General features: G+C 48.0%; 1 protein-coding gene across 5 annotated transcripts in view; it reads left to right on the top strand.

The window, feature by feature from the left end:
• LOC124472165 (adhesion G protein-coupled receptor L2-like) overlaps positions 1-13,407 on the top strand; it is a 63,156-nt gene extending 49,749 nt beyond the window's left edge. For 2 of the 5 annotated variants that reach the window (XM_047026846.1, XM_047026847.1), the window contains 8 exons: positions 235-455; positions 1,402-1,468; positions 3,730-3,821; positions 5,286-5,454; positions 5,946-6,074; positions 6,579-6,675; positions 7,789-7,917; positions 11,371-13,407. In XM_047026846.1, the coding sequence (XP_046882802.1) occupies positions 235-455; positions 1,402-1,468; positions 3,730-3,821; positions 5,286-5,454; positions 5,946-6,074; positions 6,579-6,675; positions 7,789-7,917; positions 11,371-12,248 (1,782 nt within the window). In that variant the 3' untranslated portion in view covers positions 12,249-13,407. Of the gene's footprint in view, positions 1-234; positions 456-1,401; positions 1,469-3,729; positions 3,822-5,285; positions 5,455-5,945; positions 6,087-6,578; positions 6,676-7,788; positions 7,918-11,370 lie in introns of all 5 variants that reach the window. The other 3 variants (XM_047026850.1, XM_047026848.1, XM_047026845.1) reach the window with 2 other exon arrangements.
• The last annotated feature ends 8,441 nt before the right edge of the window (positions 13,408-21,848 follow it).

The following is a 21,848-nucleotide window of genomic DNA, read 5'->3' as shown; positions in this document are numbered from 1 at the left end:
AGGATTTCATCATTATTCATCATCAAGGGAACAAACATGTCCTAATATTTTAATGAAATATAATTCTGTATATCTATTTAAGTGTGCTTGCCGGTTCTTTCACCCCCCCCCCCTCAGGGGTAAATGTGTTCATCGTGACGCCACTATAGGGTATACAGCTCGGTCACAGTTGATCCTGCCATGTGTGCACCCTCTAAATGTGTCCCCCTCCACCCCCCTTGCCCTGCCCTGCAGCTGATGTGCTCCATCATCGCTGGGGTCCTCCACTTCTTCTTCCTGGCGGCCTTCTCCTGGATGTGTCTGGAGGGCGTGCAGCTGTACCTCATGCTGGTGGAGGTGTTTGAGAGCGAGTTCTCCCGCAGGAAGTACTACTACGCGTCCGGGTACCTCTTCCCGTCCCTGGTGGTGGTCATCTCCGCAGCCATCGACTACCGCAGCTACGGGACTCAGAAGGCGTAAGTGAGCAGTCGCTTTGCGGCTCTCTTTCTCTCGACTTTCACACGGCGTTCCCTCAGCAGTTTTTCCCGCCTTCGTGGCACTCGTGTAAGGAACTGCTTTCTTCCCCCGTACAGATATATGTGCTAATGAGAGCAACATCGCACAGCCTGGTTCCTCCTCTGGCTGATAACAAATTTACACCCTTGTCAGTGCTAAAAGAGAGGGCTGTGAGCAAAACCGCTACGTTAATGAATGCTCTGGCTAGCTGCGCTGGTTTACTGGGCTGTTTTCCCTTCCTCTGTTTTCCCTCCTGCCCCTCGGCTCTCAAACTTTTTTCTTTTGAATCCTCCAGTGGCCTTTATCCAAGAAGCAAAGCCAAATGATTTGTTACGTATATTCTCCACTACCTGGATTTATGTGGTGTAGATTACAGCACATTAAGGGTTTTTCTTCACTTTCCGGGGTCGAGGAGCACTGATCTCTTCATTGGAAAAGGTCGTTCCCCCTAAGATAATACACACATCTCTGATGAGAGCCACGTTATTTATTTATTTTCCGGGGAAGGTTCAGAACACAGTCAAGAGTGAGACCGCCTTCTCATTTGTCGACATTGGTAGACTCTGATGTCATGGATCCGGTACCACAACTGCTCAGTTCAGGTCCTTTATGGCTTGTAGCCAGCATGTTTTCAAGGTCAGGCTTTCATCACTGTAGCGGCAGGAGGGGGGGGGGGGGGGGGGAGGTTAGAGATGGGGGCGGGGGGGGGGGGGGATCATGGCTGCTGTAGTCTGTATCACACTGCCACCATCTCTCCAGCTCAGCTCTCACCTGGGTCTAATCGATGAACCGTAATGGCTTTATTGTAAGGGTGAGTGTAGGCAATGTGGAGCTTTCACAGAGAGCCAGAACGGGGGGGGTGGCATGTTGGTGTAACTGTGGGTGTACGTGTGCTGTGGGTTGCAGGTGCTGGCTGAACGCGGAGAACCACTTCATATGGAGCTTCATTGGACCCGTCACCTTCATTATTACGGTGAGGCTCGCTGCGTCCGGCGTGTGAGGGGATGTCTGTCTGTCTCTGTCTGTTTGTCTCTCTGTCTGTCTGTAGCTTTTTTTAGGAGATCAAAATCCCCCTTTCTCTCATTTCCAACATGTAGTTATTGGTGCTATTTCCCCTGCGCAGTCACTTAGCTCTACTTTTGCAAATCAATTTGCATGAATGGATAGTGGGTCCATTATATCCTGACATGAGGACATCAGGAGTCGCCCAACTATGAAATCCTCCTGAAATCAAAGCCGGGGCGAAGCGTCAGCGGCCGGTCTGTTTGGTGTGGAGAGCGGGGCTCGTCGCACAAGGCACTCCTCCTCTTCCTCCCTGATTGCAGGAGGGGACGCAATTGTCGGCGGCGTGAAGGTCATTTGCTCAGCGAAGAGAAAGAGTGGGGGGGGGGGGGGTGGAGGCTAGAGAGAGAATAGAGAGAGCTAGAACATGGAGGTAATGAGTGGGTGGCCAAGACAGCCATTACCAGCACGACCCAGAGCTGTGCTCCGGATCATGACACATCCCTAGCCAATCCCAGCACACGGACGTCTCCATCTTCACCTTTTAATATTTCATGTGCTGGCTCACCAAGTTCATGCACAAGCACACCCACACACACTCAGTCACTCAACATACACACACAGGCACAGAAACCACGCCAGAACTCGCATACTGGAAATCTATTGATAGATCAAAAAGGGCGCATGTGTATGTGCACATGCTGTACATGTGTTGTACCGTCCACAGGCTGTGGGGCACGCCCTGCAGTGGGAGCTTCCTTTTTTTTTGTGGTGTATTTTTGAGAAGGTGAGTGGTGGAGGGGGGGGAGGGGGGTCCCTTGGAGACTGGGCGTGGGGGACAGGACTCGTTTGCCTGGCTTGCTGGCTGGCTGGCTGTCTGGCTGTCTGGCTCATGAGATCTGTGTCATCACTCACGGCCGTGTTAAAGGCATCTCCAGCAGCTCGACTCATGCACACGTAAAACGGCCCCGGTGGCCGGGAGACGAACCTCCCGAGTCGTGATCTAACAGCCTCTCTCTCTCTGTCTCCCTCTCTCCCTCTCTCCCTCTCTCTCTGTCTCTCTGTCTCTCTCTGTCTCTCTTTCTCTCAGTTCAGTTCAAAGGGCTTTATTGACATGAAAACAACAATAGTTGATATTGCCGAAACTACAGAAGAATTACAGAAATATTCATCAATATAAAACATGGTTTCTCTCTCTCTGCCCGCTTTCTCTCTCTCTTTCCTCTGCCTCCTCTCTCCATTAACTGTCTTTCCGTTTCTCTCTTTGTCTTTAAAACCAAGGTCTGTTTAGCTCCCGTGTTTAAACGTTTCCATTTTTAATGAGTTTAGAGGAGATGAACAGCTTTTCTCAGCAGATTCAGGCCCAGATACCGTTTTGCGTTGCTTTGCGGTGTTGTCCTCCATTGCGGCTTCTGATATTTATTTTGGTTCGTATATGGATTGCTTTGGGTTTCTGAAGACACTTGCTTGAGGGCGGATTACAGAAAAGCCTTTAATAACTTAAAAATCAGGATATCGATTTTGTCTTCCTGAATATTCACCAAAGTGCCTTTTATAAGTTGGTGGTGAGCCAAATGGCAGGATGTCTCCTGCTTGTACTCCGGGTAGTGAGAGACTCTTCCATGCCACAAAAGCATCCAGAAGTCACAAAAAAGTTAAATCGTTATGTATGGTTTAGATGTGGCAGTTTTTTCTGGCAACAGACAGTTGCGGAAATATGTCTGTTTAAATGCATCCCTCTCTCTGTCACAGTCTGTCATAACTTCTGTCCTAGTTAGACATACCTGTTTGGTTTGACTGTGGTTAGATACACATCCGCCTAAAATATTTTTCTTTCTCTCCTTTTCTTTTCCCCCCCCCCTTTGTCTGTCTCTTTCTCTCTTGTCTGATGAGGAATAACACTCTGTACGAGGCCGCTTGGCCAAGGTCTGGGGTTGTGCATTACATGAGCTACAAGCGAGGAAGGGGCCTTGAAGGCAGTTTGTCAAAGACGATACAAAAACACAAACCCAGACCTCTCTCATTCCCTGTTATATGGTGCGCTTTATTATTTTCACCGAGGCCACAAAGTTTCATATCCATCTGGGTGAGTTATGCCAGGGTACATACTGGTGAGCACAGCAACACCCACTGTGAGCTCAGCGCTGTCTGACTAGCCCTGGATGTCAGGAAATGAACGCTTCGCGTCCAAAGTGCGCCGCTTTAACCTTGACATGCCTCTTGTTTTGACAGCTCAATCTCATCTTTCTGATGGTGACGATGTACAAGATGGTGAAGCACTCCACTTCCATGAAACCGGACTCCTCCAGGCTGGGGGGGATCAGGTGAGGGCGGCGCGCCGATCGCAGCGGGGGCTTCTGGGTCATACCACTGCGCATGAGGGAGGGGGGGGAGCTGGGAAATACAAAGAAATAGAAAGTGCACTACCAGGCCTTTTGCTTTGTTTGTGTAATATTCAATCTGTATTTGACCTTTTACACTTCCTCTCATTTCTCTCAAAACTGCCCCGGCTCCGAGATATGCTTTTCAGATTTGATTTCTATCCTGCCTTTTTGCTTGGTTTTATAAGGCCAGTGTTTGCTCTCTGCTGAGGTTATTGGTTCTTTTTATTTCGACCGTAACTGCATCTTTGACCTCATGTATCAGTCGCTCCTGTGCTGGCATGGTTTACAGCCCCCCCCTGGACAGTTGGCCCAAACATATGGCTCATAGATTTAAGGGCGGAGAAACTGGAAATGTGCCCATCCCTCCATTGTAAAAGCCAGTCAGGGAGTCGGATAAATAAAGACCAGTCCCATGCCATGTTTCATGTCCCAGTTACTTGATCAAATGGTCTCAAGACAAAACAACATGTTTTATTCCTGCTTAGAGGTAACATGATGCATCCCCCATATGTGTTTATTTCTTTAGCTGTAGCAGGGGAAGGGGGGAAAAAAAGTATTTTCATCGACCTTTGCGTTGTGCTATCTGGGCACAAAGTTGAGTTTAAAAAGAGCCTGCATTTGTAGATAGCGACTCTTTTCAAACACAAAAATTCAAAGTGCGAAAAACTCATTAACTGTCATTTAATTGGGGTCCACCTCCAATCGAACATGCATTTTACTCCAATGTCAAAAAGCGAAAGGGAAACTTTCCACAAAGACTGTGGAAAGAATCGGTGGCGCTTGAAAGACAAAAGGCGTTTGCGCCCACGCACAAATACCATGAAAAGGACGCACAGAATGCCTGGCGCAGTAGAGCTAATCGGTCGCATCTCTTCCTTTTTCACCCATCCTATTCATCTCACTGTCTGTGGAATTTTCTCTCACAAACGGGCCACAATGGTGCCTCGGCTGTCCCAGCGCTCTGCCTTTCTTCTCCGTCCTCTCTCCCTCTCCCAGGGAGGCAGCTCACTTCTGTCCCCCCGTATCGATGGCTCGCTTCGCCAGCTGTCGTCATTGGAAGATCGCCGCCCGGTTATCTGATTTCCTCTAGGCGTTCCTGGAAACCTCTGGAAACCTGCTGTCTCTGCAATTGTTGAAGCCCCAAGCTCCCGGGAGGAGATATTGTTTGACGCGGTGTCGTAAGCTCTGTGGACAGACATCGGCAGTTCCGACGTCCAGAGCAGCACCGCGTGTACATAACGTGTCGAGTTGAAAACGACTCAGCAGGCTTCTTGTCCCGCACAGGAGAAACCTCGGGAGGAAGCGCCGGCCTCTGGAGACGGGGAAACGGGGGGAAACGCGAGGCTTTATGGGGGATGTCGTTTTAACGCCCACTGTGGCGCTCTGCTCTGTGTGTGTGGCCAGGTCCTGGGTGATGGGAGCCTTCGCCCTGCTCTGCCTGCTGGGGTTGACCTGGTCGTTCGGCCTGTTCTTCCTCAACGATTCCTCCGTGGTGATGGCCTACCTGTTCACCATCTTCAACACCCTCCAGGGCATGTTCATCTTCATCTTCCACTGCCTCCTGCAGAAGAAGGTACTGTGCGACCCCAAACCCCCTTTCTGTGACACATCTTTTTAGGAGAGGAGCAGACACACGCTGACACACGCTGACACACGCTGACACACACTGACACACACTGACACACGCATCTCGAACGGAAACATTTCCCCAGCGTGTGAAGCGCAGCTAAACTGACTTTTTTGTCCTTTCTTTTTTTACTTTGGGAACAGCGTCTCTTGACATTTAAGTCATCTTGATTCCAGGAACACCAGCTGTTCATATTTGTCCAAAATGCCCTCTCTTTATGGTATTTTAGTGTCAACTTTGAATATGGGCCAGATTTCTCTCTAGAGATATGCCATTTTGATCTGCTGTCAGCTGGGTGGCATTTAAAAACGATTTCGATCCTGTCTGTGTGTGTGTGTGTGTGTGTGTGTGTGTGTGTGTGTGTGTGTGTGTGTGTGTGGTGTTCACCCGCCATGTCCACACCGTTCTGACTCCCCTGATTCCTGGCCGTCCCGCAGGTGCGTAAAGAGTACAGCAAGTGTTTCCGTCAGTCCCACTGCTGCCGGCGCCTGCCCTCCGAGGGGCCCCACAGCGCCGCCAAGACGGCCACCTCCCGCTCCACCGCCCGCTACTCGTCCGCCACGCAGGTACAGGACAGGGTGTGTACCCCCACGCCCAGCACCCCACGCCCAGCACCCCACGCCCAGGCCCGCTGGCCCTCTCTGGGCCACCCAGAGGAGCTTGTTCCCCCCCCGGGCCCCACCACAGCCCTCGTCACAGCAGATGGTTCTGAAAGGTCTTACCCATACTTGGGAGAGGTGGGGGGGGGGGGGGGGGGGGGGGTTTGAGCCCAGCGCCCAGCGCCAACAGAGCCTTTTACGCATCAGTGTAGCACAGGAACACATGAGCCCCGCCCCTCACAGTTGAGGGATGGCGCTGAGCGTGCGATGGTAGACGCAGGGAAATGACACGCTGCCTGTGCACACGCCAGTATTATTCGCGTTTTTAGTCGCGTGTACTAAATGTACGCAATGATATCTACCAATCGAAATTCTGTATTTGTAGTACTGCGTTTACTCATGTCCGGTAAGGACTGACTCCCTCCAAGACGGGGCTTGGCGCTGATACGTCTGCTCTCCCTGTGCCCCCAGAGTCGCATCAGGAGGATGTGGAACGACACGGTGAGGAAGCAGTCCGAGTCGTCCTTCATCTCGGGAGACATCAACAGCACCTCCACTCTCAACCAGGGTGAGGTGACACCACCAGCCACATATCCCGTTCTCTTTGTCCCAGCAGCAGGAGAAGCACCAGGGATATATCTGTAGGTAGGCCCTGCACGTGAAACTCTGCTGCAGTTACTAGGAAGATATGTTATGAAAATGAAGATATGTCTGTAAATCGTCCATTCCTATTTGACAATGTACAGTCTATTCATTTAACTTTAATGCAAAGCGACAATATTTTTTTTTTGTGTGTGTATATAAGGTTAGTGTAACAGAACCTTTTTCTGAAGTTACACAGTTCAGAATAAATATGTACAAGTTGGTCAGTTTGGTGGACTTGTTTTGGTCAGCTACCAGCGAAAACCCCACCTTAATTGTTCCCATCCCACCTTCAAAGTCCGTGACCAAGGCGTTGTTGTCAGAGGAGCACAGCTGCTACTTGTTGTGTCGTTAGGGGATGGTGACGTGTGCTGTTTAGTTTGGCGTGAGGTGTTGGCTGACGAGGAGATGGTTTTCAACTCTGGGTGACCCAGGCCCGCTGGATCTGGCTGCTTCCATGACTCACTGCTGAACGGCAGGCATCGTCAGGCAGTTGGCAAGGAGGGGGTCACAGCTGGGAGAGGATCTCCTCAGGGTCTCTTCAAAGTGTACCCCAACAGAACTGGAGCTGCTCGTTCAAGTCAAATGCCTGCCCAATAATGATTTATTCAAAATAATAATAACAGGGACGATAATTAATCACACTGAAATGTTTTCAACTGAATTGTAAAGGAATGTTCATCTTTTGGCAGGATATTTGTAATAAGAGTCGCGGCTAAATGTCATTGCAAGTTTTGGGTTCATAACTTTTCCCAGAACATAAGTATTTTGTGCAACAAGTCTGTGATGACAATGACGAAACGGCAGAAGGGAGGTAGACTTCCGTGTCACTTTTGTTAGCCAGCTCAGCGATGGGAGATGCAGACATGTTTACACGGCTAACACAGTGGGTAATAATAACCACGCGGTGCGTCAACGTCTTGACTTACATCAATTATTCCTCTCTTCTCTCTCGCCCCCTTCCTGTCTCCCCTCATCTCCCCCCCGTGTCCTCACTCCTCCTTCTCCCGCTCCCTCCGCTCTCTCGCTCTTCTCGCAGGAATGACTGGCAACTACCTCCTCACTAACCCACTGCTGAGAGCCCACGACACTAACAACCCTTATAACAACCTGCTGGCGGAAACGGTGGTGTGCAACACCCCCTCCCCTCCGGCTTTTCACTCTCCAGGTGCTCCTCCACCTTTCACCTCTCTCCGCTCCTTGCTCTCGATGCGTTTGTTTCCTGCCCCGCTTTTGAAGTTAATTGAAACGGCGTACTTCGGGGGCGTCGCCCCTCGACCCCCGACACAGCATGAAGTGTTGAAAGGCCTCGCTGTAGATCCCCCCCCCCCCCTTTCCCTCCCCTCTATCTTTACTCTGTCTCTATCTATGCAAGTGCCTTTTTTAAAACACAGCGAGAGATAAGGCCCGGAGCGCTCGGAGCTATCTGCTTGGACTACATCAGAGCATGTGGGGAAATCAAGTCAGAACTCAGATACGTCCCCTGATCTTCAGCGCGCGTTCCTCGTATCTACATGTCTAAATGATATCTTTACAACAGAATTTTGGTATTGTTTTATTTTTGTTACCACACCTCCTTTCTCAAGTTCTCAAGCCAGATTGATGATTGGAATGCTGTCAGTGTTTTCTGTGACCTACTTTACCCTCTGTCAAAGCGGGGTGGGGGGGGGGGGGGGGGGGGGGGGTGGAGGAGGAGGAGATAAGGCATGCTATGGAACGCGCGCGCACGCACCGTCGGAAGAAAAAGGAAGAAAAATCACAAAACACACAGGAGCACATGACGCAATGCAGGCAGCATTCTACACCCTGAGATATGCAGAGGCATTTGATGATGAAAGGGGGGACGGAAGGCGGTACGGGCAGGGTAAATGCGAGAGGAAGGAAGGATTCACGATAACATGCACACTGCAGCAGCTCTCTTGATTCGCTGCGTCTTGGAGCTCACGCTCGCATCACAATGAGAGCACTTCCAAGTCTGGCTCCCGCCTCTGTCGACGGCGCAAGGTTGGAGCCTATCACGGATTTCACAGGAATCAAAGACACGCCGCTAATCGCGTCGCGAGCGCAATCTTGGCATCAAATGGCCTGCATATTTAGAACTCCCCATGTGCCATTAAACAACCTTTTTTAAAGACATGAGATGTTTATCTTCACAGTCACAACAATGTTAGCATATTTGATCTGAGTGGCATAGATGGATGGAAAGTGGCAACAGCTAATGAACAGGTTATTGTGTGTGTCATCGTAATTGTCATCTAACCTGTAGAGACACTGCTTAGTCAGTCCTCTCGTACGAGTAACCGTGTGGAAGTCCAGCCGATGCAAAATGGCGGAGGCAGGAGGGAGAACACTTCAAAACATCGACATTTAGTCATTTTAGCAGACGCTTTTATCCCGAGCGACTTAGAGCTCTTATCCAGAGCGATCTAGAGCCAAGAAAAAGCATTTAGCACACTACATAGGTCCAAGAGTTGCAATATGGTCCCAACAAAAATGGATGTTTATGAGGAAGTGGTTCAGGATTAGTCACTGGTTGTGGCTGTAACATTAAGATCTTCCTGGGACGATCAACTACCATGTTTCAAGGCTGTAGTGATGGAGAATACCTAGTTCTGACATTTTGGCTTATTTCAAATTTCCTCTGCTGCAGTCTTCATATTGGCCAAGAGGATGAGCATGGCTTCAATTATATATTTATTAATATGAAATAATACTCTGCAGATGTTCATTTGATGCAGTAAAAAATGGAAGAGAGAACATCTTGGATGAATCTCCTTTGGACCGTTTCCCAGAATGCAGCTGTCGCGGTGTCCAGCTCAATTCCGTTCACATCACTTCCCCCCTCCCAGTAGACAATACCTGTCTGCATTCAAATGATTGCTGATGCATAAACAAATGCAAATGTTCACCAGGTTCAAAAAATAATAATATATATATTTCTCAACCCCAAAGAATCCTTCCCCCCTTTTTGCCCCCTCGTTTCCCCCCTACTCCTCCTCCCCCCCCCCCCCCCCCCCCCCGTCCGCTCTTTTCTAGAAACGTCTTTGATGTCTGTTTTTACTCTCCTTTTCTCTCTACTAAAGAGACACTCCTTATCTCCACGGCAATGACATTGTAGCGCTTCAATCCTCCCTCTCCCCCCCCCCACCCCCACCAATCTCACATTCGCATCTATTCAGACTAATTTAGCTGAAATCTTAGACTTCCATCTCCCTTTCTCCTGTGCATGTAGGCGACTCGGAGACAGCCAGTGTTCTCTTTCATCCCCTGCTCAGCCTCTCATTCCGATTCCTTTCACATCAAACCACCCTGTAAAACCACAGCACACCCACCCGGCCCCGCACCACTGTTTATTATGGGCAATTATGGGGGCTTCACAAGAAGTTATCAATGTAATCTACTGTGTATGTCATTGTCTACCTATTAAGTAGGTACTTGTAGAAACATTTAAACCCCCCCCCCCCCCCCCCCCCCCCCCATCAGTCCTGTTCTGAAGAGAGAGAGAGAGAGAGAGAGAGAGAGAGAGAGAGAGAGAGAGAGAGAGAGAGAGAGAGAGAGAGAGAGTAATGATATGACAATGTAACTGCCATTTAAACTGTGATCAGACTGTGATTGCTTGCCGCCGAGCCCCACCACCTGCCAAGTTCTGGATTCAGTCGTCCACAGGATTCGCCGTCCATTCCCCCCCCCCCGAGTCATTCCTTTCCAAAGCATTCCGATTCTGTCATGACAGAGGTTCATAAGGGCTCTGCGAAAGAGCGCTCGTAGGAGCCATTCTGAGACATTGTGGGGAGTTTACCCTCAAGGAGCCCAATCCGAGAGTGGACTGACTGAATCCAGACCTGGTTTTTGTAGCCCCCCCCCCTCCCCTTTTGTCTTATTTCAGTAATTTCTCCTTTCTGCTGCAATTGAAAAAAGGCATCTGTTTTTACTTTTTTTTTTTTTTTTTTTTTTTTTGCACATCAGCAGTTCTTAGGCCAGATAGCCTGAGCAGACACACTTGATGTGAGTGGTGGCAAAGTGAGTCATTGCACCCTGCCTGTGTATCGTGGTGTGTCGGGGGGGCGTTGCTGTGCTTGTGGGTCCCCATGCTGAGAGGTGGCCTAGCGTCTGTGTTGGCCACAAGTTCCTCTTTGTCTTGCCTTTTCTTTTCTTTCTCTCCTTTCTTTCGCTCTTTCTTTCTTTCCGTCCTGAGAGTGGAATGTTTTTGATTTGCTGTCGTTTCCAAGCCACCTCCCCGCACAAGCTTCATTCTTTCCTTTTCTCATTTCTGTGGATGTCGTATTGTGCGCGGTTGTTCCTTGGCCCCGCTGCATTTCAGTGTGTCACTGTATGTTTTAACATATTTATTTCTTCTACTTCCTCTACTTTCTCGTGGCCTAATATTGTTCAGCAACACCTCCTAACATTCGTCGTGATTTTAACAACTAACTATGACATCCTCACATGTTCGGTAATCCGAACTGCATTCAGATGTCTACATCACAGATAACACAAAACAGATAACACCCAAAGCGGTGATCGAGCGGAGGTGTCCTGAGCAGTATGTCATAGATTTGTTGTGGACCAGAGCAGGTCGGGAGCTGCACGTCTAATCCACGCCTCTCGCCTGTCGTTGCAGGGCAGCACTCTCTGACCAACAGCAGGGACATCAGCGCCATGGACACCCTCCCCCTCAACGGCAACTTCAACAACAGCTACTCCCTGCGTGACGACGACTACGAGGACGTGGGCGTGCGTGCCCCCGGCGACCTGGGGGGCCTCAGCCTGGACGACGCCGCTTTCGAGAAGATGATCATCTCCGAGCTGGTTCAGAACCACCTGAGGCCCCGCGGAGCCTCCAAGGGCCACGACCTCCCCAGGGACAAGGAGCGGGACAGGGCCCCTCCCCCCCAGACCAGGGCCAGGGGTGACCGCGGTGGGGGTGGGAGCGGCAGCGAGGACGACGCCATCGTCGCGGACCACGCCCAGGCCTCGCCCCCCCAGCGGGGGGTCGGACTGGGGGGAGGCCACCCCACCCTGGAGCTGCTGCTGCACCCCCACCACAAGGAGGCGCTGGAGGCCCCCCTGCTGCCCCAGAGGACTCACTCCCTGCTCTACAGCGCCCAGAAGGCCCCCCGCAGGGCTGAGGGGGGCGTGGGCCACACCTCAGAGACCATGACGGTTAGGGAGGACATGGACCCCCATTCGCCGAACAATAACAGGGACTCCCTGTACACGAGCATGCCTAACCTGAGAGACTCGCCCTCCCCCCCGGCCTCGCCCTACCCCCCCGAGGAGGAGGAGGAGGAGGAACTCTCCCCCTCCACTAGAAGCGAGGGCGAGGACCTCTACCACAAGAGCATGCCTGAGCTGGGCGATGGGCCCCAGCCCCTGTCCTACTACCACATAAACCGGGGCACCAGCGATGGGTGCATTGTCCCACCTAGCGCTGAAGACTGCGTGCCCGAGGAAGAGGGCCCCCGGGATGGACAGATGCAGCTGATCACCAGCCTCTGAGCAGGGGGGAACGCCATCCTTCTGTTAGCACCGGCCTGAACATATCTGGGCTTTTGGTTGATGTCAAAACTGTTTGCCAAGCCCTCCTCTGCACCCTCAATACACTTCCTGTCAGTACAGGATGTTTGTGGGTAGGAAGGGAGGAGATGGATGACTTTTTCTTTCCCACAGACGTGAGTAAAATACACGAAACGTCTCTGTGAAACCAGGCGTCTTTTCGAACTGGAACTGCTCTGCTGTCCATCTAGACGTGGAGACAATAGTGCACAGACCACTCCGAGTGTTAGAGAGAAATCTGGCGCCACCCCTGTTCAGCTTGCATTTGTATTATACTAAAGACAGCGAGAACAAAAGACATGGTCCGGGTTTAGAACTGTGGAATGTTCCTCATGTTCTGGACGAGATTCCAGAACCAAGGTCCAAAAACCAGGATGTGTTTGGTCCTGAACTCTCATCACCAGAGAACTGCTACCACTCTGTCAGGACTGGAGACATTTAGATACCACTAATTCAAGACTCAGGCCTTATATTTTCTCTATTGCACATTTAACTGTTGTCAAAGTAACAGCTAAAGAAAATATATTTTGCTGTACCACAGGTGTAAAAAGTGAACAAAAAATGTTACGGCAACGATTTAGTGACTATGACCTTTTAATGTTGAGGCAATCATTTTTGAGAAAAAAAAATAAGGTTGTTCAAATGGTGGAAATGTGGTTTTCCTTTCACACTTGACTCATTGTAGTATGTTTGGAAAAAAAAAAAAAAAACTGTTACAAATCCCTTATGAAACCATGCTCACATCTGCTTGTGAAGTGCTTTGCTTTCATGAATGGTGAGTTTTGCCAGTAATATATTTGTCAACACCATGCCATGCACAGATTTGGAGTGAATTGGATCGTTGTGTAATTTATTTTACTTGAAGAAATTTGTCAGGATACTTTTTATGTCAATACGATATTCAAGTTTTATGAACATATTTCAGAGTTTGACACAAATTAATTTATTGTTTTTGAACTATTGAAAATTGAAAAAGAAAATGGTTGGACTGTGTGATTTGTTTCAGCACTGTTTAGTTTCATTTCATTTATTTTGTAAGAGCCCATTGTCAGACAATATACAATTCAACTCTTGTTTGATATCAAATAAATGTGAGATTTTTCTTGTTTGCAAATGTATTTTTTTCTTGATAAAAAAAAAAATATATATATATATTTTCATGCAAAAACAAAGAAAATATATTTTCATGCAAAAACAAAGAAAATACATTCATATCTATATTAGCATCAAGTGTTGGTCCACTGTCAGGCTTAGTTCAAGGTTGATAACTTTGATTACAGGGACAGTTTAGCGTGTCAGTCAACCCTCCCAGACAGTAAGTGCTAGGGTGGATGAGACAGCTTATGGAGTCAGCTGATGTGCTGCACTATATACATTTCACTGTGTTCCTCCCCTGTGGGTCCTGGTTCAGCTGACCACCCAGCTGTTTGGAGCAGACACTCGTCTCGTCGCTTCACTGGGAGCTGTGACACGCACTCTATTAGCCCGTGCTGGATGCCAGGTCTCTGTCAGCCTCTGCATCTCAAGCCAAGGCAGAGCTTCAAGGGTGCCTCTCCGCCTCACTGTTTTCAATGTCAGCCTCTCCGTTTACACGCAGCCATCCAGCAGGCCTGCAGGACATCGAGTGGAGCCTGGAAAGGATATGGAAACTTGGCTCCAGTTCAGTTGTAAATCCAACGAAATGCAAAGCTGATGACCGGCTCCTCTAACAGTTGGTCTGGAAAGAGCCTATGTGGTCTAGGGAGGGTTCTTCAGGGCTTCCAGTCGAACAGGACGGCTCCTTGGTCTGCTGCTCTGCTTGTGCCACACCTCACAGGTCACTCAGAACACAGGGCCTGGGGGCATGCCAGCTCACTGACCATGTTCTGCCACAGGCCCATTTCCCAGTGTGTCTGGGCGTGAGTTCATCATAACTCAAACAAAATAATTATGATGGAAATCTCCAGCTCCCTTCAAGAAGCTTTAGGGCTGGTTTTGCATGATGCATATATATTGGTTCATTATCGCTCTGTAATCTGTCCGCTATATTAGCTCTCGCACCTTCTCACCTTCAAGTACAGTGGATTGTGAAATTGAACAATATACAGTGCAGGTGACGGTGGCTGGTCTCAAGATGAGCAGGAGAGCTTCTGGAGGGGTTTGACGCTGGTCCATGCTGTACACCCAGACACCGGTGAGGGAAACAATCCTGTCTGAGAGAGTCAGAGACATGCTGCAGTCATGTCCTTACCTCCACCCTGAACCTGGCCTCTTCACCTTGAGAATCCCTGCTCATCCCTCCTCTGTCAGTCCCTCAGGTTCCCTTCCTGGTTAGGATCTCAATAGCAGATCAACGAGGGGAGGGGTCGTGCTGTAAATGATCAGCTCTTAAGGTTTGTGAGAGAGCATGAGTGAGAGATGAAAGTACTTAACTAATCAATCCATCTTTTATCTGTTCCCAGCCAAACGGGAGATCTCATCGCGGTGGCAAACCAAGGTGCAATGGAAGGCGGAGGCTGAGAAGACATTAGCTGTGTTTTCATTGGAATCCGTTTGATGTTTCAGCCTCTGGTGAATTTGACATTATTTCATGTCCATCTTCAAAAGACATCAAACAAGAAGCTGAATTCATACTCAGATCATAGACCCTGTTCTAAAATGTACGTGTTTTGAGGGCGTTTTTTAACCATCCCCAACTTCGGATAAAAAATAATTTGCGTTCAAATTTTTCCTACAATTCCTTTTTCTTCATAGTCTAACTGAATGTTCAGGGATAGTAAAGAAAAGGCCCTATCCACATTAGGCGTTCTTACGGACCACTGTTTATGTTTCAGTATAGCAATCTTTGCCAAAACGGGAACTATGCATAATTACGTTACTAGAGACACAAAGCAGGGGGACTATTATATTACCTCTGGGCCCCTGTGAATGCACAGCTTACATTCCTCCACATTTGACTCTGCAGCAGGAAGATAAAGACCATCTGACTGTGCCTCCCTGCGTCATTCCTATCCTGCCTCCACAGTTGGGCCGCTGCACCACCGCGCCGTGCATTTAGAGAGGAGGGGAAAACAAGACTTCACTAGAGAGGAAGAATTGACAAAACAGCCCCCCCCCCAAAAAAAAAGAGTGAAATCTGATTCGCTTGAATTTCCATGGTTGTTGCCAGCTGTACGATGCACATTGTGGCTCACTGTATTTGTAAGTCCGGTTTTTTAAAGGTTTTTACATCCAAACGCACGATGGTTAAACCCCTTCCATTGCCTTGTGCAGTAACCTAGAAATCCTGTTGGGCAGCAAAAATGTGTTGTGTGTCTTTGTGTTTTTTTACTCAGGCACTTTTCCGCCATGATTTATTCATTTGAGGGTGCTCATGCTTTGCTATTTCAAGGGTGGTGAGACCAAAGCCAGACGAAAGCAAAGAGGGAGAGAGAAAACCAGAGGAAAACAGGATCTTAGGCTATCCCTTACTGAAGCCTATTAGAAGAGATTACGGGCGTCACGGCTCGGGACATTCACACGAGGCCTCCCCGAGTTCACAGCTGAAGACGGACTGATATCGTTTCATTTTCGTGTGCGTGTGTACGTGAGGGTGTCATGTGGTGTGAGACCGAGTGACTTAACGTGTCCACGTGCATGTGTTAGTACTCCAGTCAAGCAATCTGTCAAAAATCATTCCACTCTAAGCGATACAATTGTAAAACTGTCATCCCTCGTATGAAACACCTCCACTGTGGAAGAAATTGGGCTGAGGTGACCTGTCACCCTCATTAAACGGTAAACACTCCGCTGAGGAGTGTGTTTTTGTACCCTTTCCGGGCTGTGCAGGTGAGAATACAGTCGAATGAGAGATGGACAGGTGACATTTTGTTGACCCAACAGTAATACATTGACATCATCATTTTCAGAACCAGAACAAGACCGTTCTTTTTCTGTTAGCCATTGTTCCCTCAAAATCTGAAACCTTGTGAAAAGGCCAGAATCAAATCATTTGTTTCCTGCTCTTTGGGTGGTGTTCTCAGCCCAGAACATTTGACCAAGGCTGAGAATCCGAAACAAAGAGGCAGACACAGTGGGGATATAGTGCATTGAGAAATGCACTTCGAAATGCTTAGAAGATGGTGTGCACATGACATTAAACATATGTGAACATTTTATCAGAAGACAGAATATGGTGATTTTGAATTTCACTTCAAAGTGTTGTTTGAAATGACATCTCAAAGATAGGGTTTCTTCCAAGCATATCACTAAGGACTAAAGGCTTGTTTGATATACAGAGGATGGATTTTTTTATTTATCCTCAAGATGTGCCGAATTAAAAATGATTGCTTTTAATAATTAATTGTATCAAGCAGGATCATTTGTAAAATGGAAAAGGCACTGGTTTAATGTTGGGAATCATTTCCGTTGGGAATCACTTCCGTGCAAACCAGTTACTCCAACATAACCCAACATTACAAGACACAAACCATGCTTTCTGAATTCTACAGGAGTTCAACGGTTTCCTAAACTGACATTCTTAGGGAAATGAGTGGATCAGAGAAGGAATCTGACAATCAATTTAGGATTTGTAACCATTAAAGTTTGTCAAAACAACCATGAGCCCTCATGTTTTGGAGCTCAGTACATGTGCGTGTGTCCACAACTGTGTGCGAGTAATTGTGTGTGTGTACGTTTGTGTGTGTGTGAAAGCGAGAGATAGAGAGGCTCAGCAACAGGATGGCTCCACTACCAAGCAGAACTATTGTTCACACATGTCCTCTCAGCAACAGGACCTTCTGATCTCAGATTGATCTCTCCAGCCGCCTGGAGGCCCACAAATTGAAAACCCCAACAGAGGACAATCATACTTGATTGCACAGGGGGGGGGGACTGTTGGCCTTTGAAAATAAAACACAGCTCCAACGACTTTACGAAAGCATTATGTAAATGTGGGCAAGTGGAATTTGCAGACGATGCTGGATCGTTGAGGGTTCACAGACACTGGGATCGTGCCTTAAAATGTCTTATTGACGGCTAATTTACACACAATAGGTAGACCGCTTGGCCAGGCGGTGGAGTATGCAGTATCAACTCAATGTGGAGATAATCATGAAACTAGGAAAATCAATACCGGTAAGGATTCTGTAACATTCCGAGCTTCTGATTCTCTGCTTCTCTATTGATTTGGGAATCACGACGACAGGAGGTGAGAGTGACACACACACACACACTTGCACGATTCAACAAACACACACACGTAAGGAACAAACAAAAAACACAACCCGTCCACAGTCTACACAATAGCTGTTGTGGGAGTAGCCCGCGTGTGTTTCTGACCTTGAGCGCTGCGTCAGTCACATGACTGGGAGCCAGGGAGAAACAGAGTGCTCTCCCGGTGAGGAACGACAAGATGCTGCCACGTTACCTGGCAACAGGTGGTGACAGAAAAAAATATCGGTAATGGGCCAGGGACGGAGAGTCAGTGGTGAAAGTCGTCAATACCTCGTGACAGGCAATCTGTCTGAGTGTTCCATTATGTGAGTTTTAAAAACATAGCGAGTGACCGCTCTAAAACAACTGCCAACAGTGCCTTGTAGGCTACTTGGTGTTTCAGATGCAACTAAATGGAAAGATGTCACCATTGACAAAAGGCAATAGTGAAACAGTCAACAAGAGAGGACCGTCTGCATTATCCATCCATACATTAACGTCTCCCTGACTTTGCCGGGTCAGTCATGTTCACGTGGCAGCTACAACTGCAACCCATGGAGAGAAGGCACGGAGGCGACAGGCAGACAACTGTAGAGAAGGACATGATCTCTTTTAAGAACAGACTCCACCGCACTCTGGGTTTTGTGGAAGGAGCCAGAGTCGTAGGCAACTCAAAAGCAGCCGCCGCTACACTTCATCCTCTTAGCGTTCCAAACATTCATCACCTTCACTGCCTTCCACCTACCTTGCTCGCTGCGCTTTCATAAAGCTGCACTTGTCGCTTACCTTTGCTAACTCTTGTTTTGTGCCTGAGGCATAATGAAAAATAGAAAGCTTTTATGTACATTTGAAGAAAATTATGACTTTAGCCGAGACAAATAATCCCAGTTCAATGCTGAGTTCTACGCTTCTCTTCTGCGCCTCTTAGTTCCTTGAGTTCCTTCCACTTTTATTATTTCCAATTTTCTATACATGTTCTCATTTCTAATGGGGAAGGTCGGGTTTAAGGTCATCAAGTGATGGTATGAAATGTAAGAACATTTCTCTGAAAGCCTTTGTGATTAGTGAAAGCTGTTGTATTTACACCAGAAATACATCAAGTCTTATGTATTTCATACATAAGACTTTCATACCTATACGTACCTATAAGTCATTCATACCTATAAGTAGTATAGGTATGAACTTAATCCAAGAGAAGGCAATGTTCCAGAAGCTCTGCTGGTCCCATTTTATATGATGCCATACAATTGAATGTAAAAGGACTGGCCTTATATGCAGTGGCGATTTAAGACTCTTTTTAGGGGTGCTCTAGAACATCTACATTTCATCTCAGCACTCCTAAAAATAATAATAATAATACAAAAAGAACTATTGGTATCTTAAATAAATGTAAGTGCTCTAACGTAAGATTTTGCCAACGTGTCTGGTAGTGAGAGATGACAAACAATTACAGGTTCAAAGGGCTTAAAACAGCTTTAATATCCAGTGTCGCCATGCACCTTTCAGAAGAGGAGAAAATAAGTAGTTAGTTTCATGGTGCAGATGTCACATTCTCATTGGGGGCTGAGACCCTCTAAAGGATCCTAGAATTGCCCCTGCTTAAACGTCCAGGGCATAATTCAGCCTTCTGATCGTCTCGGATGCTTTGCTCTGCGTTATCGGGTCGTCTTGCGATCTCAACGCAAAGAAAAGGTCTTCTGCTTCCATGTTTCACAGTGGTGGGATGACTTTCCCGTTCAGCTACGCACCTCTCTCTGTCCATGCGGTCCTTCCATTGTGGCCTGTTGTTGAATTATAGTTAAGTAGGCTAATTGATATGCTATCATTGCACTGCAGGATAATATTTTGTTCACCAAGCCTTAATTAGACAGCAACTGTAACTGAAATTTTATTGTTGCACTGTAGTTAGATAATTGAGATGTTATTTTTGCACTATAATATTATTTTTGTTCACTGTTGCCTGGGGGCTGAAAGGTGGTTCATTTGCACTGTGGCTAGAAAAAACATACATTTGTGTCCTTTACTCAGACCACCAAAATACTGTGCACTTATGATCTTTGATCCTCTTTCTGTATGCAATATGTGTACATTGCTTTGGATAAAAACATCAGCAAAATTAACAAAATGCTAAATGTAGATATTTAAACTGCTTGCTTAAGAAATGTCATCCGTTTCATTAAATAGGCTTACGTTGTGCAGCCCTACCTTGTTATAAAACACAAAATATACAATGGATATTTTGTATGGACATTTAGAAGATCTTGCAGTCCTTTCAGTTTTTTCACGAAATCATTTAGTTCTGCAAAATAAAATTGGGACTAACGTAACCATAATATCCACCATCTTTGTCTCTTTCAAAACCCTATCAGGGTCCATTCATTCTGGGGGAGAAAAAAAAAACAGATGACAAAGTACTGCATGGAATTGTCCTTGAACCCACTTGATGTTCAAAGACCATCGCTTGTTTCCCCTGGTGGCTTTTAGGGTTTACCAGAGTTTAATGCACCATTTCAGAGGCACAGCTGGAAAAGTGAACAGGAACATGTTTAACAACCTCACAAAAGCCCCTGAAGCCGGGGGCAGGCTGTCTCTGCCCACCTCACGCTGCAAGCAGGAGGCAGCATCATCTCTGCTCAGAAGCCTCGGAAGATTCTGTCCATTTCCAATGTAGAGCCTGCAGATGTCATCCATTCTCTGCTCATTGTGCAGGATCCCACGACTTATTGACAGTAGGAAGAGAACCATCTGAACACCCAAGCCAGATAGTATTAGAGAGACTTAAATTCGGGTGCCATAGAAGAAGGTGTCTGAAAGTAGCCAAAGACGGTGTGAAAAGAAATGGCTCCCTTTTCTTGTTTCCAATTGGGGGTGAGGGACAATATCCTGCCCCCTTCAAAATTCAATTTCTCCTTCATCCTTTGGTCCTATATTTTCCATGGCAACAGCAAATCTTGGAGGAGCATTCATAAGTGGTCAGATAAAATGCATACCATCATAGAGGAGGGCGAGTTTGCTCCAGAGATTTGCCTGTGTAATATGTGTGTCTGAAGAGGCAGAGGATGTCCTAGTTGTCCTTGGGAAAAAGCATATACTCAGAGAGCCAATCCAAGACATAAACAGAAACAAGGGCACACCAGCACACAAACAGTCTTACAGGAGTGTGCAAGCACACACGCCAACACATACACACACACGTAAACACACACATATGATGATTAACACACACTTAACACATAAACACTTAGGCGATGTAGGCTCTCTGAGTGCGTATGTGAGTCATGAAAGCTGACAGCTTGGTAAGTGGCACAACCAGGAGCGCTAACGTCCAGATTAGATCCAGGTCCTGGGGCAGCAGGGTGTCCAAAAAGTTTAGCCTTAATTGCTGCCCCTTGGGCGGCAATGTTTGTTCTTGATTTAATGAGCGAGCAGTGGGAAACCTGAACTGTGGATGAAGCCTTGAAGACTGAGCTGCCTGGAGAATGACACACATACCTTCATTCTTGCTCTCGGTGATCGGGCTCGCTGTTGACTGTTTACAGTCAGCTCACTGACTTTGCCAAGTCAGAAGGATTCGCTTTACACGTGAGCCTCATCGTGGTGGGAAATAGTCAATTTGATGGATTCAAGTTTGTCTTTCCCCTCCTCTGCAAGTTAATCGTTTTGCGTGACTGTTTGTCACGCACCCTCCCAATGCACGCACGCACGCACCCCCCCCCCCCCCCACACACACACACACACACACAGGGAAAACGCCCCGCTGACTACGAGGCCTTGTGACCGTCTTGTCCATCTTTTCAAAGGCCGTCCAGGCCGGCGAAAACCCCCCGGCCATCAGCTCCCCTCTCCGAACCTGTCCATCACTGTCACTCTGGATCAGTGGTGCAGAACTCTGCCTGGCTCTCCCGCTGGTCCCTGTCGGACCGGACTTGTGCAGTCTAGCTCCTCATATCACTGTCAGGAGGGCCCCTCTGACAGACTGCTGCTGCAGCCTCACTTTGTAGGCCCCGTGCCTGCGGATCCATGCCAGCCGTACGAGTCATCGTGGTGAGGCGGTGCCGAGGCAGGGTGGGTATGGTGTTCACCAGAGATGGGTGTCATAATGCCCACATTAATATGGGCCGGCTATTGCGCAGGATACGGGCAGGACGGGTAAGCGATGACAGTGACGGAATGATGATGACAGAATCCACCGAGCGTGCCTCCTATTGTTCCCAGGCCCAGAAGGAGGCGGGGTGTGACTGGGACATTATCCCCAGGCTCGTGGTGATTGGGGTAGGTATGGCAGAGTAATGCATACAGCAGTCAGTCCTACAGTGTAGGGTGCGAACTTCGCAAAGGCCCTTCCTCACGCCACATGTGTGAATTCCATCG

This window comes from Hypomesus transpacificus, chromosome 10, assembly GCF_021917145.1.
Source record: "Hypomesus transpacificus isolate Combined female chromosome 10, fHypTra1, whole genome shotgun sequence".
Classification (NCBI taxonomy): Eukaryota; Metazoa; Chordata; class Actinopteri; order Osmeriformes; family Osmeridae; genus Hypomesus; species Hypomesus transpacificus.
The sequence above is the reverse complement of the archived record's forward strand: the minus strand, read 5'-3'. Positions and strand labels throughout refer to the sequence as shown.